The sequence below is a fragment of the Heteronotia binoei genome, chromosome 5, assembly GCF_032191835.1.
Source record: "Heteronotia binoei isolate CCM8104 ecotype False Entrance Well chromosome 5, APGP_CSIRO_Hbin_v1, whole genome shotgun sequence".
In the NCBI taxonomy this organism is placed as follows: Eukaryota; Metazoa; Chordata; class Lepidosauria; order Squamata; family Gekkonidae; genus Heteronotia; species Heteronotia binoei.
The window spans coordinates 14,985,936-15,000,429 of NC_083227.1; the positions used below are offsets into that span (position 1 = coordinate 14,985,936).

At 47.8% G+C, this 14,494-nt stretch overlaps 2 protein-coding genes and 1 pseudogene across 2 annotated transcripts in view; 2 read left to right on the plus strand and 1 right to left on the minus strand.

The window, feature by feature from the left end:
• Window positions 1–1,547, plus strand: part of LOC132570955 (zinc finger protein 585A-like) — a 28,913-nt gene extending 27,366 nt beyond the window's left edge. The window contains exon 7 of the mRNA XM_060237590.1: window positions 637–1,547. Within this exon, the coding sequence (XP_060093573.1) occupies window positions 637–1,547 (911 nt within the window). The remainder of the gene's footprint in view (window positions 1–636) is intronic.
• LOC132571738 (oocyte zinc finger protein XlCOF6-like) overlaps window positions 1–14,494 on the minus strand; it is a 317,052-nt pseudogene that overhangs the window by 105,294 nt on the left and 197,264 nt on the right.
• LOC132571055 (oocyte zinc finger protein XlCOF6-like) overlaps window positions 1–14,494 on the plus strand; it is a 74,435-nt gene that overhangs the window by 44,540 nt on the left and 15,401 nt on the right. The window lies entirely within an intron of this gene.

Here is a 14,494-nt window from a genome sequence, read left to right on the forward strand (position 1 = left end):
TTCTACAAACCCTAATGATGTTACCAGCCGTGAAAACCTGAAATCTTTAATATATATATATTTGGCCACTGTGTGACACAGAGTGTTGGACTGGATGGGCCATTTGCCTGATCCAACATGGCTTCTCTTATGTTCTTCTCTTATGTTATGGAGAGCATGTTTGGTGTAGTGGTTAAGTGTGCGGACTCTTATCTGGGAGAACTGGGTTTGATTCCCCACTCCTCCACTTGCACCTGCTAGCATGGCTTTGGGTCAGCCATAGCTCTGGCAAAGGTTGTCCTTGAAAGGGCAGCTGCTGTGAGAGCCCTCTGCAGCCCCACCCACCTCACAAGGTGTCTGTTGTGGGGGAGGAAGGTAAAGGAGATTGTGAGCCGCTCTGAGACTCTTCGGAGTGGAGGGCGGGATATAAATCCAATATCATCATCTTCTTCTTCTTCTTCTGTTCTTACTTTGTTTCAAAACTAGGTGTTCTTCCTTGCCGTCCTTTACTTTTGTCTAATTAATGTACTGGGTTTGTTTGTTTTTTTGTCTTGTAATTTCTCATCCTGGTAAACACAGTTTGTGGGATGTTATGATGTATTCATTATGATAGGAAGGAGATGTTCTTAATGCTGACGTGACTCTTCTTCTTTCCAGATGCTGAAAGTTGTACCAAGTGCCCAGGAGATCAGCATCCCAACATGGGCCAGACTCTGTGCATCCGCAAACATATTACTTTCCTATCTTATGAGGAGCCTTTGGGGATTGTGCTCATATTCTTGGTCCTCTTCTTATCCATAGTCACAATTCTAATTTTAGGCATCTTCGTTAAATGCTTTCATACTCCAATAGTGAAAGCCAACAATCGTGACCTCACCTACATTCTCCTCGTCTCCCTCCTGCTTTCCTTTCTGTCCTCCCTTCTATTCATTGGCCAGCCAAGGAAGGTGACCTGCCTTCTCCGACAAACCACCTTCAGCATCATCTTCTCGGTGGCCGTCTCTTCTGTGCTGGCCAAAACCATCACAGTGGTGGTGGCCTTCATGGCCACCAAGCCAGGAAACAAGATGAGGAAATGGCTGGGGAAGAATCTGGCGAATTCTATCACCATTTTGTGTTCTGCTATTCAAACTGGCCTTTGTGTCGTCTGGCTGGGCATCTTCCCCCCCTTCCCAGAGTCTGACATGAACTCCCTTCATGGACAGATCATACTGCAATGCAACGAAGGGTCTGTTGCCATGTTTTATGGTGTCCTGGGCTACCTGGGCTTCCTGGCGGCCATCTCTTTCACGGTGGCCTTCCTAGCCAGGAAGCTGCCTGGGGCCTTCAATGAGGCCAAGCTGATCACCTTCAGCATGCTGGTCTTTAGTAGTGTGTGGGTGTCCTTTGTGCCCACCTACCTGAGCACGAAGGGGAAATACATGGTAGCCGTGCAGGTCTTCTCCATCTTGGCCTCCAGCGCTGGATTACTGGGCTGCATCTTCATCCCCAAATGCTACATTATCATACTGAGGCCTGATCTGAATACCAAGGAGCATCTAATGGTGAATCGTAAAATTGAGATTTGATTTGTCATTTTTTTTTGCAATACTAACGTAGTGTCAGTAGTAAAGTCGCCTCACAAGTAAACTCTCTGGCACCCTACTGATGAAAAGTTCCTTCACATACATGATGACAAACCTTAAACCTGAGCACTGTTCAACGAGTCAAGCTAATTTAAAGATAAATATTATCAAAATATAATTAATTATGGTGTACACTAGGGGTGTCGAACTCATTTGTTATGAGGGCCAGATCTGACATAAATGAGATCTCATTGGGCCAGACCATGTTGGGTTGGGCTGGGCCATGTGTGTACCTATTTAAGATTAGGTAGCAGAGGCATAAACTTTATAAAGGATACAGACAAACACAAGTAAATATATATATATTTAAAAACTTAAACCATGCTTAGAACATTAGGACTCTTTGGTCTTAAAGGTGCTTTCTTTGTATTTCTCTCACGGGATCCAGGGAACTGGGCAAAGAAAGCTGTGTCCTTTCCTTCTCCAGGGGAGGAGCCTCAGCCAATAGAAGGAAGAGAAGCTTGGCTCAGTAGTTCTGCTGTGTGATTGAGAGAGCCTGGGGAAACAAGCGCCTCCCAAGGGAGGAGTCTCAGCCAGTGGAAAAAATAGAGGCCATGGCTAACTTCTCATGTTGACTGCACACACACACCAAAATCTTCAATAAATTAAAATTACATGTCAGCTAACATGTATCAGTGTGTCAGTATGCACATAAACATTTAAAACTGAAAATAATTAAATGTGGGAACTGACTTGGTAAGAAATTTCCCAAGTCCCTGGATATGTGTGATATCAAGCAAGAGTTACACATTTGCTATATTGCAGTCAGTTATATGCTACAGCTAACGGACGATGCAAGCTGTCCCAGGCGTTGCATAATACAGCTCCTGGGGAAGGAGGGAAAATTAGGAAGGGGTGAGGGGAAGAGATGACAGAGAAAACATAGGGGGAAAGCCTAAGAATCAGTACAATCAATAAAAAAGTTTTCTATACAACAGTGCTCATTCAACTCTGGTGGGGGGATCATTAGCTTTCTGGTAGCTTTCTTTTAAAGTTGGCTCCTGGTGACCATTGAACATTTCTGTACAAGAAATCTCTGCCAATCAGAAACTTTTGTTTCGATAAGAGTAAAAAAGTGCTGCCATTTCTTCAGTCTAGTCTTTGAATCTTACACGAGCTGTGGCTATAGGTTGATCAACGACCCCCAAATTTTACATTCCACTTGGGGAATCTTCCAATCCATCTGAGGGCCTTTTTCAAGGCAGTTTCTGGCACAGAACCTAAGTCTGAACCCATGTCCAAAAATGCAGGTTAAAATGTATCTTGTAATAACAACAGAATCCTTTTAAAAATGTCCCAGTTATTCTTTTTATGGTTCACTTATCGCTTCTTTGAAAGAAATCTCCTTTGCCGCTCCACCGTTAAATGGCCACTTCATCATCAGGAATAATACTCTGCTGCACTGTTATTTGACCACTAGATGTCGTCCCAACATTAGAAATGTCATCTAGCATGATATTTTTTTCCCCTTTATGATGGTGCTTTACTATAGTCCTGTGTTGCTTGGACTCACTCATCTAATAAATTAACTAGCTTGCCCAGGAAGACTTCATAAGACTCTTCATGTTTGGGTCAAACCCTTCTGAACATTCTATGATAAGCTGGAAGTCAAGCCCTATGAGGAAAAGCTAAGGGTCTTGGGACTGTTCAACCTGGAGAAGAGGAAGCTGAGAGGGGACATGGTTGTTCTCTTGAGGCCAATAAGAACATAAGAGAAGCCGTGTTGGATCAGGCCAATGGCCCATCCAGTCCAACATTCTGTGTCACACAGTGGCCAAAAAAAAAAAATCCAAGTGCCATCAAGAGGTTCACAAGTGGGGCTAGAAGCCCTTCCACTTTGCCCCCCCCCAAGCACCAAGAATACAGAGCATCACTGCCACAGACAGTTCCAATAATATGCTGTGGCTAATAGCCACTGATGGACCTCTGCTCCATATTTTTATCCAAACCCCTCTTGAAGCTGTCTATGCTTGTAGTCACCACCACGTCCTAGTGATACTGGTGAAGCATGTGCTCTGTGTGAGTTTTGGAGGATATGACGTTCCACTAGAAGACTTTTTTTTGGGGAGACTATTCAGAGGCACAGTTTAATCAGATGTCGCTGCTGTTTCCCATCGGATTAAAAGTGGATGATCAGACGGCAACATCTGCCTACCGGTAGTCAATCGTTGTTCCCCCACCCCCCAAATCCTTCTCTGAACCAGATTGTTTTGTTACCTGCTCCTATGCAGCGTTTTCTAAGTTGTCCGGTTTCACCTCGTAGTTTTCTCTGCCTGGATAGTTCTGCTGTGATATTAACCAACTTATGGATGTCTGAAGGCCGTCCCACAGCAAATGGAGCCTCGGACATCCGGTTTATGGTTGCCATTTTTTTTACTTGTTAGCAATATGTGCATAAGCGCACAATTGCATATAAAATGTTTCCTGCCCTATGCGCATATGCGGCGGTAGCGTTTATGTGCTTATGCACATAATACTGGGGAGGGGGGGAGAAGAACTGTACGGTGCCATCCTGTAGAAGACAGAGGACGATTTTACCCTGGAGTGATGCAAATTGTGGTATGGTGGTCTGATCACTAAAATCGGGAACAAAGATAGCTGGGAAAGAACTGGGTCAGGTTAACACGAACTCAGCACGCTGCGTGACCAAGGCCAAAGGGTGATTACAGACCGGCACTTTGGGCTGACTCAGAGACGCTTTTGAAATTGACCCAAAAAATCCTTCCACACACAAACATCTGCTGCCCATCCTTGTCCGGCACTCACCCCGTCCTCCGGCCTCCACAGTGCGACTCAAAAAGCTACCACTTCCGAAGTAGTAGCAAATTTTTGAGCCGCATCCCAGTCGCCTCCTTAGCGTCTGGAAGGAAGTGGAAGGGTGCAAGCGAGGCACCTTGGTGGTGTAAAACCACCAAGTTGCATCGGCTTTTTTAAAAAAATAAAAACTCCTCGGTATGCATGAGTGCATGTGTGCACATATGCGTGTGCATGACTACCAAAATGTATGGGGGGAAACCCAAGCTGATGGGAATGGTGCGCAACAGCTGTCTGAATACACCGGTGTTGCCCCATTGACAGGATGGGGACGGCTTGCGGGGGAGCATGTGGAGGCTTCAGGACGGCTCTTTTTGAGCTGTCCCAACTTGGTACACCTCCCATCCACCCCAAAATGCCCATCTGTTTTCACCCTAAGAGAAAGAACGTAGCTCTTGAAGAAGATGCAAAACTGCTTGCATTTGAATAGCGAGTTGGGCTTGGGGACCTGCTCTCCACAGCGAAGGCTTTTCTCGTGTTCAAAAGAAGCTCCTGCGGCACCTGTAGAAGAACACGTAAAGAATTGCGCAGGGCTTCTTTTTTTACTCTTTTAGGTTCCTGGGACTGTAGAATATTATATTGAACTGAAATTGTATCTCACCGTTCATGGACCGTGTTAATATTGTGACATTACCTTGTAGGTTAGAAAATATATGTTATTCTTTGTTGGAATTTGTATGGTCTATTTCGTTGTGTTGTACAGTCTTGAGCCCCGTGTCCTGAGTTCAATCCCAGCGGAAGCTGGTTCAGGTAGCCGGCTCCAGGTTGATTCTGCCTTCCATCCTTCCGAGGTCGGTCAAATGAGGACCCAGCTTGCTGGGGGGAACATGTAGATGACTGGGGAAGGCAATGGCAAACCACCCCATTAAAAAGTCTGCCGTGAAAACATTGTGAAAGCAACGTCACCCTAGAGTCCGAAACGACTAGTGCTTGCACAGGGGACTACCCATTTTTTAAGAGCCCTGTGGCGCAGAGTGGTAAAGCTGCAGTACTGAAGTCAGAGCCCTCTGCTCATGACCTGAGTTCAATCCCAGCGGAAGCTGGTTCAAGTAGCCGGCTCCAGGTTGACTCAGCTTTACATCCTTCCAAGGTCAGTAAAATGAGTACCCAGGTTGCTGGGGGGGGAAAGTGTAGATGACTGGAGAAGGCAATGGCAAACCACCCCATGAAAAGTCTGCCGTGAAAACGTTGTGAAAGCAACATCGCCCCAGAGTCGGAAATGACTGGTGCTTGCACAGGGGACTACCTTTACCTTTTTTACAGTGCCTTGGTGCCTTGTGTTTTTTTTGTTTGTATCTTCTGCACATGGAGCAAGGGTCTCTGGGGATATGTGTGTGTTGGGGAGGTATTTGTGAATTTCCTGCATTGTGCAGGGGGTAGGATTAGAGGACCTTAGAGGTCCCTTCCGACTCTATAATTCTGTTCATCCTGACTGCACATAATAACAACCCCATAATCCAGCCTTAGACAGTGTACTGCCAATAGGTATACTTGTGAGCAAGAGGCCTCGATCCCCTTGAGCTGCCACTATGTCAGGAATACCTGCCATTCCCACAAGCTTGTTTTTCCTGGCTCGCCCTCCTTGAACTGCTGAACAACTGTCCAGTCCAGCTTTACCATTTTCTCAAGGTGGCCCTGCAGACAATAAATGAATTAAAGGTTTATTCAATGAACTAAAAATAATCAGCTATTGAGTACTGTCTCAAGAGCCCTGCGGTGCAGAGTGGTAAAGCTGCAGTACTGCAGTCCTAAGCTCTGCTCACGACCTGAGTTCGATCCCGGCGGAAGCTGGGTTCAAGTAGCCAGCTCCAGGCTGACTCAGCCTTCCATCCTTCCGAGGTCGGTAAAATGAGTCCCCAGCTTGCTGGAGGGAAAGATTACATGACTGGGGAAGGCAATGGCAAACCACCCCGTAAAAAAGTCTGCCGTGAAAACGTCATGATGTGACGTCACCCCAGAGTCGAAAACGACTGGTGCTTGCACAGGGGACTTTTCCAACCTTTCTTATTAAGTACTGTCTCATCAGGTCTAGATAACAAGAAAATAACAACGCTAATGCTCTATTACACTTCATACGTGTGTTACAGATGGCAATTCTCTTATTATCATTAGAAGACATTAGAAGTCCAAGCAATAAGGCATAAAAGCACAGCAGCATTCTATCCAAGCCTGGGATTCAGCAGGAGTTTACAGAAGTGCAGCTCCTGAACCTTTCTGAGGGTTCCCCCTCCTCCTCCCGCCGTGTCCATTGAAAAGCAGGTGCAGCTGCATAACAATCCCTGGATGAGCTCCACCACCTATTTTTCTGCAAAACGACCCCTGATTCTATCCATAGCCTCTTTAAACAACTGAGAGACGCGGAGCAGTTTGCTGGGGTCCCTGAAAAATGCTGGGTGAGGACGACAGAGAAATAACAAAAATAAATACACCATAAAGTAGAAGAAGAAGATATTGGATTTATATCCCACCCTCCACTCCGAAGAGTCTCAGAGCGGCTCACAATCTCCTTTCCCTTCCTCCCCCACAACAGACACCCTGTGAGGTGGGTGGGGCTGGAGAGGGCTCTCACAGCACCTGCCCTTTCAAGGACAGTCTCAGAGCAGCCTACAATCTCCTTTCCCTTCCTCCCCCACAACAGACACCCTGTGAGGTGGGTGGGGCTGGAGAGGGCTATCACAGTAGCTACCCTTTCAAGGACAGAGGCTCAGAGCGGCCTACAATCTCCTTTCCCTTCCTCCCCCACAACAGACATCCTGTGAGGTGGGTGGGGCTGGAGAGGGCTCTCATAGTAGCTGCCCTTTCAAGGATAGAGGCTCAGAGCGGCCTACGATCTCCTTTCCCTTCCTCCCCCACAACAGACACCCTGTGAGGTGGGTGGGGCTGGAGAGAGCTATCACAGCAGCTGCCCTTTCAAGGACAGAGGCTCAGAGCTGCCTACAATCTCCTTTCCCTTCCTCCCCCACAACAGACACCCTGTGAGGTGGGTGGGGCTGAGAGGGCTCTCACAGCAGCTGCCCTTTCAAGCATAACCTCTGCCAGAGCTATGGCTGACCCAAGGTCATTCCAAGCAGGTGCAAGTGGAGGAGCAGGGAATCAAAGCTGGTTCTCCCAGATAAGAGTCCGCACACTTAACCACTACACCAAACTGGAATCCTGATGTTCTAACAGGAAATTGCTTCATGCTTAGAATAATTTACAGAATATAATTTTTATAGGAACAGGCAGAAGGAAAGGAGGAAGGCCAAATCACAATAGGTTCAAATGCTTTAATGTCTGTTTCGGCTGTTTGAATACTATTTTCGGGTTTTTTGCTTGCGATGCATCTAAATTTTCTCTCCGTACTACTGGGTTGCCGTGAATATCCCAGTCACTGGTGTTTACAAAGCGGTTGTGATGACAACCCTCATCTACGGCTCCGAATCGTGGGTTTTATACCGTCATCACCTGCAACTCCTTGAGCGCTTTCATCAGCGCTGCCTTCGCACCATCCTCAACATCCACTGGAGTGACTTTGTGACCAACACTGAAGTTCTCAAGCGGGCGGAGGTTACCAGCATCGAGGCACTGCTGTTGAAGACGCAGCTGCGCTGGGCAGGGCATATTTCTAGGATGGAAAACCACCACCTTCCCAAGACTGCCCTGTATGGCGAACTCTCCACCGGCCATCGAAATAGAGGTGCACCAAAGAAGAGGTACAAGGACTCCTTGAAGAAATCCCTTGGCACCTGTCGCATCAGCCATCACCAGCGGTCTGACCTAGCCTCAGATCGCAAAGCATGGAGGCACACCATCCACCAGGCTGTCTCTTCTTTTGAGAACGCACGCACAGCTGGTCTTGAGGACAAAAGGAGATTGAGGAAGAATCGCACTGCTACAGCACCAACCCTAAATCAGACTTTTCCCTGGAGCCACTGTGGCCGGACCTGCCTGTCCCGCATTGGTCTTGTCAGCCACCAGCGAGCCTGCAGCAGACGTGGACTATTGCACCCTTCTTAAATCTTCGTTCGCGAAGCCAAGCCGAGAGGGTAGTCCCTTCGCCTTTTAGGCACCTTTTATTGGCCAATGGCCCATCCAGTCCAACACTCTGTGTCACATAAGAGAAGCCCTGTTGGATCAGGCCAATGGCCCATCCAGTCCAACGCTCTGTGTCACATAAGAGAAGCCATGTTGGATCAGGCCAATGGCCCATCCAGTCCAACACTCTGTGTCACATAAGAACATAAGAGAAGCCCTGTTGGATCAGGCCAATATCCCATCCAGTCCAACACTCTGTGTCACATAAGAGAAGCCCTGTTGGATCAGGCCAATGGCCCATCCAGTCCAACACTCTGTGTCACATAAGAACATAAAAGAAGCCCTGTTGGATCAGGCCAGTGGCCCATCCAGTCCAACACTCTGTGTAACATAAGAACATAAGAGAAGCCATGTTGGATCAGGCCAGTGGCCCATCCAGTCCGACATTCTGTGTCACACAGTGCCAAAAAACCCAGGTGCCATCAAGAGGTCCACCAGTGGGCTAGAAGGCAGCCTAATTGAATAGGAGCATTATGGGAAGCCCTGCTTTGGAACGCTTGGCTGGAGCTTTTTGCTAGTTCGCCTTCATTTCCTTGACCAATGTCGCACTAGACCTTTAATCCTGGTTTAGCCCTGTCCCCACGTTGATATCCCATACTAAAATCACAGAATCCCACGAGTTGGTTTCTCCCATTCTCTGACTCAGGGTGCCTGACCTTTCCTCCTGCTACCTCCAATTGAGGACTCTTTAAATGGCATAGGAGGGGCAGTGCCGGCTCCTGGGTAGGTCTCCTGTGCAATTTAAATTGTAGGGGGTGACCACCAGCCTCTCAGTTTTTACCCTTGGAGGTGGAGGGAGAGGTGGCCAGGGCACCCAAAAGGAAGTCAGGAGGGCAAGCTCCCCACAGGCCCCTTTGTAGCTACAGGCCTGGTTCACCGCCTCAATTTCTCCCGCAGCTGTTTGACTGAACCGCCTAGGAACCACACAACCACGTGCAGTTACTCCAGAGCAGCCCCATGGAGCTGCCTAGCGCGACGCAGACGGCAGCTGCGCTCGAAGCACCTCCACTGGAGACAACAGGACGCATTTTTCATTTGGCTGCAGCACTCAAGGGGTTACACTGCTAGAGAGGAGGAGCGGGGAGGTCTGCAGCGGAAGAGGAAAGCCTCCTTTCCATTGGGGGGGGCGGGGCGGAGAGAGAGATTTGATTCTGAATGGCGAAAGAGAACAGGACGGGATTTCCCATAGATGCAACAGCAGGGAAAAGCCCTTCAGCCGGATCCCGGGAAGGTTTGCTTTGAAGTAAGCCACGGGGCGGGACTCGGGAGGCGGGATGCCAGCTTCCAGGTGGGACCTGGGGATCTCCTGGAATGACAGCTGATCTCCAGACTGCAGAGATTCGTTCCCCCTGGAGAAAAAGAAAATGGATGTTTTGGAGGGTGGGCTGTATGGGAGGTCCCTGCCTCTCGACTTTAAAATCTCCAAGACTTAAAGGAAGTCCTTCTTCACCCAAAGGGTGATGAACACGTGGAATTCACTGCCACAGGAGGTGGCGGCGGCTACAAGCATAGCCAGCTTGAAGAGGGGATTGGATAAAAATATGGAGCAGAGGTCCAGTATATATATGAGTGTGTGTATAGGTGTGTATGTATGTGTGTGTGTGTATACACACACACACACATATATTAGCCACTGTGTGACACAGTGTGTTGGAATGGATGGGGCATTGGCCTGATCCAACATGGCTTCTCTTATGTTCTTACGTGACACAGAGTGTTGTGACTGTATGGGGCATTGGCCTGATCCAACATGGCTTCTCTTATGTTCTTATGTGACACAGAGTGTTGGACTGAAGGGACTTTGGCGTGATCCAACAGGGCTTCTCTTATGTGACACAGAGTGTTGGACTGGATGGGCCATTGGCCTGATCCAACACGGCTTCTCTTATGTTCTTATGTGACACAGAGTGTTGGACTGGATGGACCACTGGCCTGATCCAACACGGCTTCTCTTATGTTCTTATGTGACACGGAGTGTTGGACTGGATGGGCCATTGGCCTGATCCAACACGGCTTCTCTTATGTTCTTATGTGACACAGAGTGTTGGACTGGATGGGCCATTGGCCTGATCCATCAGGGCTTTTCTTATGTGACACAGAGTGTTGGATTGGATGGGCCATTGGCCTGATCCAACATGGTTTCTCTTATGTTCTTATGTGACACAGAGTGTTGGACTGTATGGGCCATTGGTCTGATCCAACATGGCTTCTCTTATGTTCTTCTGTGACACAGAGTGTTGGACGGAAACCGCCAAGAAGCAGGAAAACGTTTGAGCGGGTTTCGCGACGGAAGTCGCCGGCTGTTTTGGGTGCTCCGGCGCTTCTTGTGCGAAATCCGCGCAGATCCTCCGGTGTGAAGAGGGTGCTCGCGCCACTTGAAGGTCAGTGCGAAAACGCCCAGAGTATTGGACTGGATGGGCCATTGGCCTGATCCAACAGGGCTTCTCTTATGTGACACAGAGTGTTGGATTGGATGGGCCATTGGCCTGATCCAACATGGTTTCTCTTATGTTCTTATGTGACACAGAGTGTTGGACTGTATGGGCCATTGGTCTGATCCAACATGGCTTCTCTTATGTTCTTCTGTGACACAGAGTGTTGGACTGGACGGGCCATTGGCCTGATCCAACAGGGCTTCTATTATGTTCTTATGTGAGACAGAGTGTTAGACTGGATGGGCCACTGGCCTGATCCAACATGGCTTCTCTTATGTTCTTCTGTGACACAGAGTGTTGGACTGGATGGGCCATTGGCCTGATCCAACAGGGCTTCTATTATGTTCTTATGTGAGACAGAGTGTTGGGACTGGATGGGCCATTGGCCCGATCCAACATGGCTTCTCTTATGTTCTTAAGACTTTCTCAACCTGGAATTGAGCAATCTCACCCCACCCCCAATTCCGTGCCAGCGACTATGGGGACCTGGGGACCCTAGGAGAGGGGGAAGATCTTAAATGGATGAGTGGGATGCTGCTCTCCTGTGCTTTTAAAACTGGGCGGGGGCTTTTCAAGGTGCAATTTTTTTTCTTCTTAAATAGGCCTTTTCTTTAAAAGGCCTCATTTTGGGCAGGAGCTCACAGGAGCGGAGCTCTGGAACCTCTACATTTTATTGTGTTCTTTCTTACCGTCACCATCCCCCCCATTATTTTGTTTCTGGGTTCCATTGTTCAAACTGTTATCTATGTGCCTTAAAGTATGTACTTCCTGCCAGCTCATGGGAGCCAGGAAAGCCGAGCTTGGGGACTGTATAACAACAGGCAGTGGGATCCAAATACCTGCCACTCTGCACTTCATCGCAGACTCCTGCCTGTTTAGAATCATAGAATCATAGAGTTGGAAGGGACCCCTAGGGTCATCTAGTCCGACCCCCTGCACAATGCAGGAAACTCACAAACACCTTCCCCCTAAATTCACAGGATCTTCATTGCTGTCAGATGGCCATCTAGCCTCTGTTGAAAAACCTCCAAGGAAGGAGAGCCCACCAACTCAGAAGCCTGTTCCACTGAGGAATTGCTCTAACGGTCAGGATGTTCTTCCTAATGTTGAGCCGGAAACTCTTTTGATTTAATTTCAACCCCTTGGTTCTGGTCCTACCTTCTGGGGCCACAGAAAACAATTCCACACCATCCTCTATATGACAGCCCTTCAAGCACTTGAAGATGGTGATCATATCACCTCTCAGCCACCTCCTCTCCAGGCTAAACATCCCCAGCTCCTTCAACCTTTCCTCATAGGACTTGGTCTCCAGACCCCTCACCATCTTCGTCTCCCTCCTCTGAACCCATTCCAGCTTGTCTATATCCTTCTTAAAATGTGGTGCCCAAAACTGAACACAAGACTCCAGGTGAAGCCTTACCAGAGCAGAGTAAAGCGATACCATCACTTCAAGTGAACTGGACACCATACTTCTGATGATACAGTCCAAAATTGCATTTGCCTTTTTAGCCACCGCATCACACTGTTGACTCATGTTTGGCGTATGATCCACTAAGACCCCTAGATCCTTTTTGCACATACTACTGCTAAGACAAGTCTCCCCCATCCTATAACCATGCGTGGGATTTTTCCTACCTAAATGCAGAACTTTACATTTATCCCCGTTAAAATACATTTTATTGATTTTAGCCCAGTTTTCCAGCCTGTCAAGGTCGTCCTGTATCCTGTTTGAATGAACCAATGGCAGGCTAGCGCGGGAGAGTAGAGTTGCATATAGGTTTGGCCCACAGGCCATTAGTCAACCTTTGTTGGGTGCAGCCTTCACCATGCTTTCCTTAATAAAGAGCTGTCCTCACTATGATCTCGTCTCTGCAATGCTTTGAACCCACTATATTATACAAACCCTCTGTGATAATTTTGCTGAACTCTAATGTTTTCCTCCATCAAAATGGGAAAACAACCAAACCATCTAAAGCAGAGAGATGGAAATCTTTCTCATGACACTAGAGCCACATAGGTGAAAGCGATTTTAAAAGTATGGTGGGAGTCAGGTTTTGTTAGGACAATTCTAAATCAAGAAGCATTTTAAGGTAGATGCTGAGCTGATATAATTGAATACACCTTCCAGTGATGTCAGGGGTGTGTGGCAGATGCAAATTAGTTATGCTAATGAGTTCTGGCACCTCTTTTTCTACATAATGACCCCTGGTTAAATAAGTTTTACATTGTTAGGTGTTTTGGTGGCCCCTTGGGGGGTGGGAGAGGCAGAGAGGTAGAATCTGAATTTTGCAGATAGAAATAAATTCTGAGCCCCAGTGAGAATAAGAACATAAGAGAAGCCATGTTGGATCAGGCCAATGGCCCTTCATTCCAACACTCTGTGTCACCTAAGAACATAAGAGAAGCCATGTCGGATCAGGCCAATGACCCATCCAGTCCAACACTCTGTGTCACACAGTGGTCAAAAACCCCAGGTGCCACCAGGAGGTCCATCGGTGGGGCCAGGATACTAGAAGCCCTCCCACTGTTGCCCCCCCCCCCACAAGCAGCAAGAATACAGAGCATCACTGTCCCAAACAGAGAGTTCCAACAATATGCTGTGGCTAATATCCACTGATGGACCTCTGCTCCATATTTTTATCCAATCCCCGCTTGAAGCTGGCTATGCCTTTAGCCACCACCCTCTCCGGTGGCCGTGAATTTCACGTGTTAATCACCCTTTGGGTGAAGAAGGACTTCCTTTTATCTATACTAACCAGACTGCTCAGGAATATCATTGAGTCATATGGAGGCCCAGAAAGGAGATCCATTTGTGATCAGGAAGGGAGGAGTCATTCAGGCTAAATCTCCTGCCCTAACATGCCATGCAGTTTAGCCAGTGTTTCCCCACCCCTCTGCCATCTGCCATCTTCCTGGGGATTCACTGTCTTCCCCTACTTGTGTCCATCCAGGCAGCCCCCCTTCTCTAACCGGGAGTGGCTGGGTGCCCCTCTGTCCCCTCCCCTCTGCTAGCTGCAGGGACAGAGCTATCGTCTAATATGTTTGGCCTGTGGAGAAGATATCTGAAATGGTTAAGCCCTTCAGAATCATTTTGTCCCGTGTTCCAACTGATGTGTAGATGTAGCCCCTGGGACAGACTGCTCATGCCCTGTCATAACATCTGCAACAGATTTTAGGTCCAGGTCATGATATCGGCAACAGATTTTGAGAAAGCCGAACAGAAACGGTTTACTTTCCTTCAAGATGTAGAACAAAGTAGGAGTCGAGAGGCACCTTTAAGACCAACCAAGTTTTATTCAGAACAGAAGCTTTCGTGTGCTCTAAGCGCACTTCATCAGACAAGGAATCAGGTACAGTGAGCGGAGCTACATGTAGCCGGTAGGCAGTTTTTTTAGAATGCAAAATGGCACAAATTTAAAATCCAGTGACGGAATAGTAAAATTAACAAATCGAGCAAACCTTTGATCTGGGCAGCATGAGCATGAGAAACCAATAAAACAGTAACATGTCAAAATGTGGGAATGTCTGTTAATCACACTATTGTTTGTAACCCTGAGCCAAAATGAG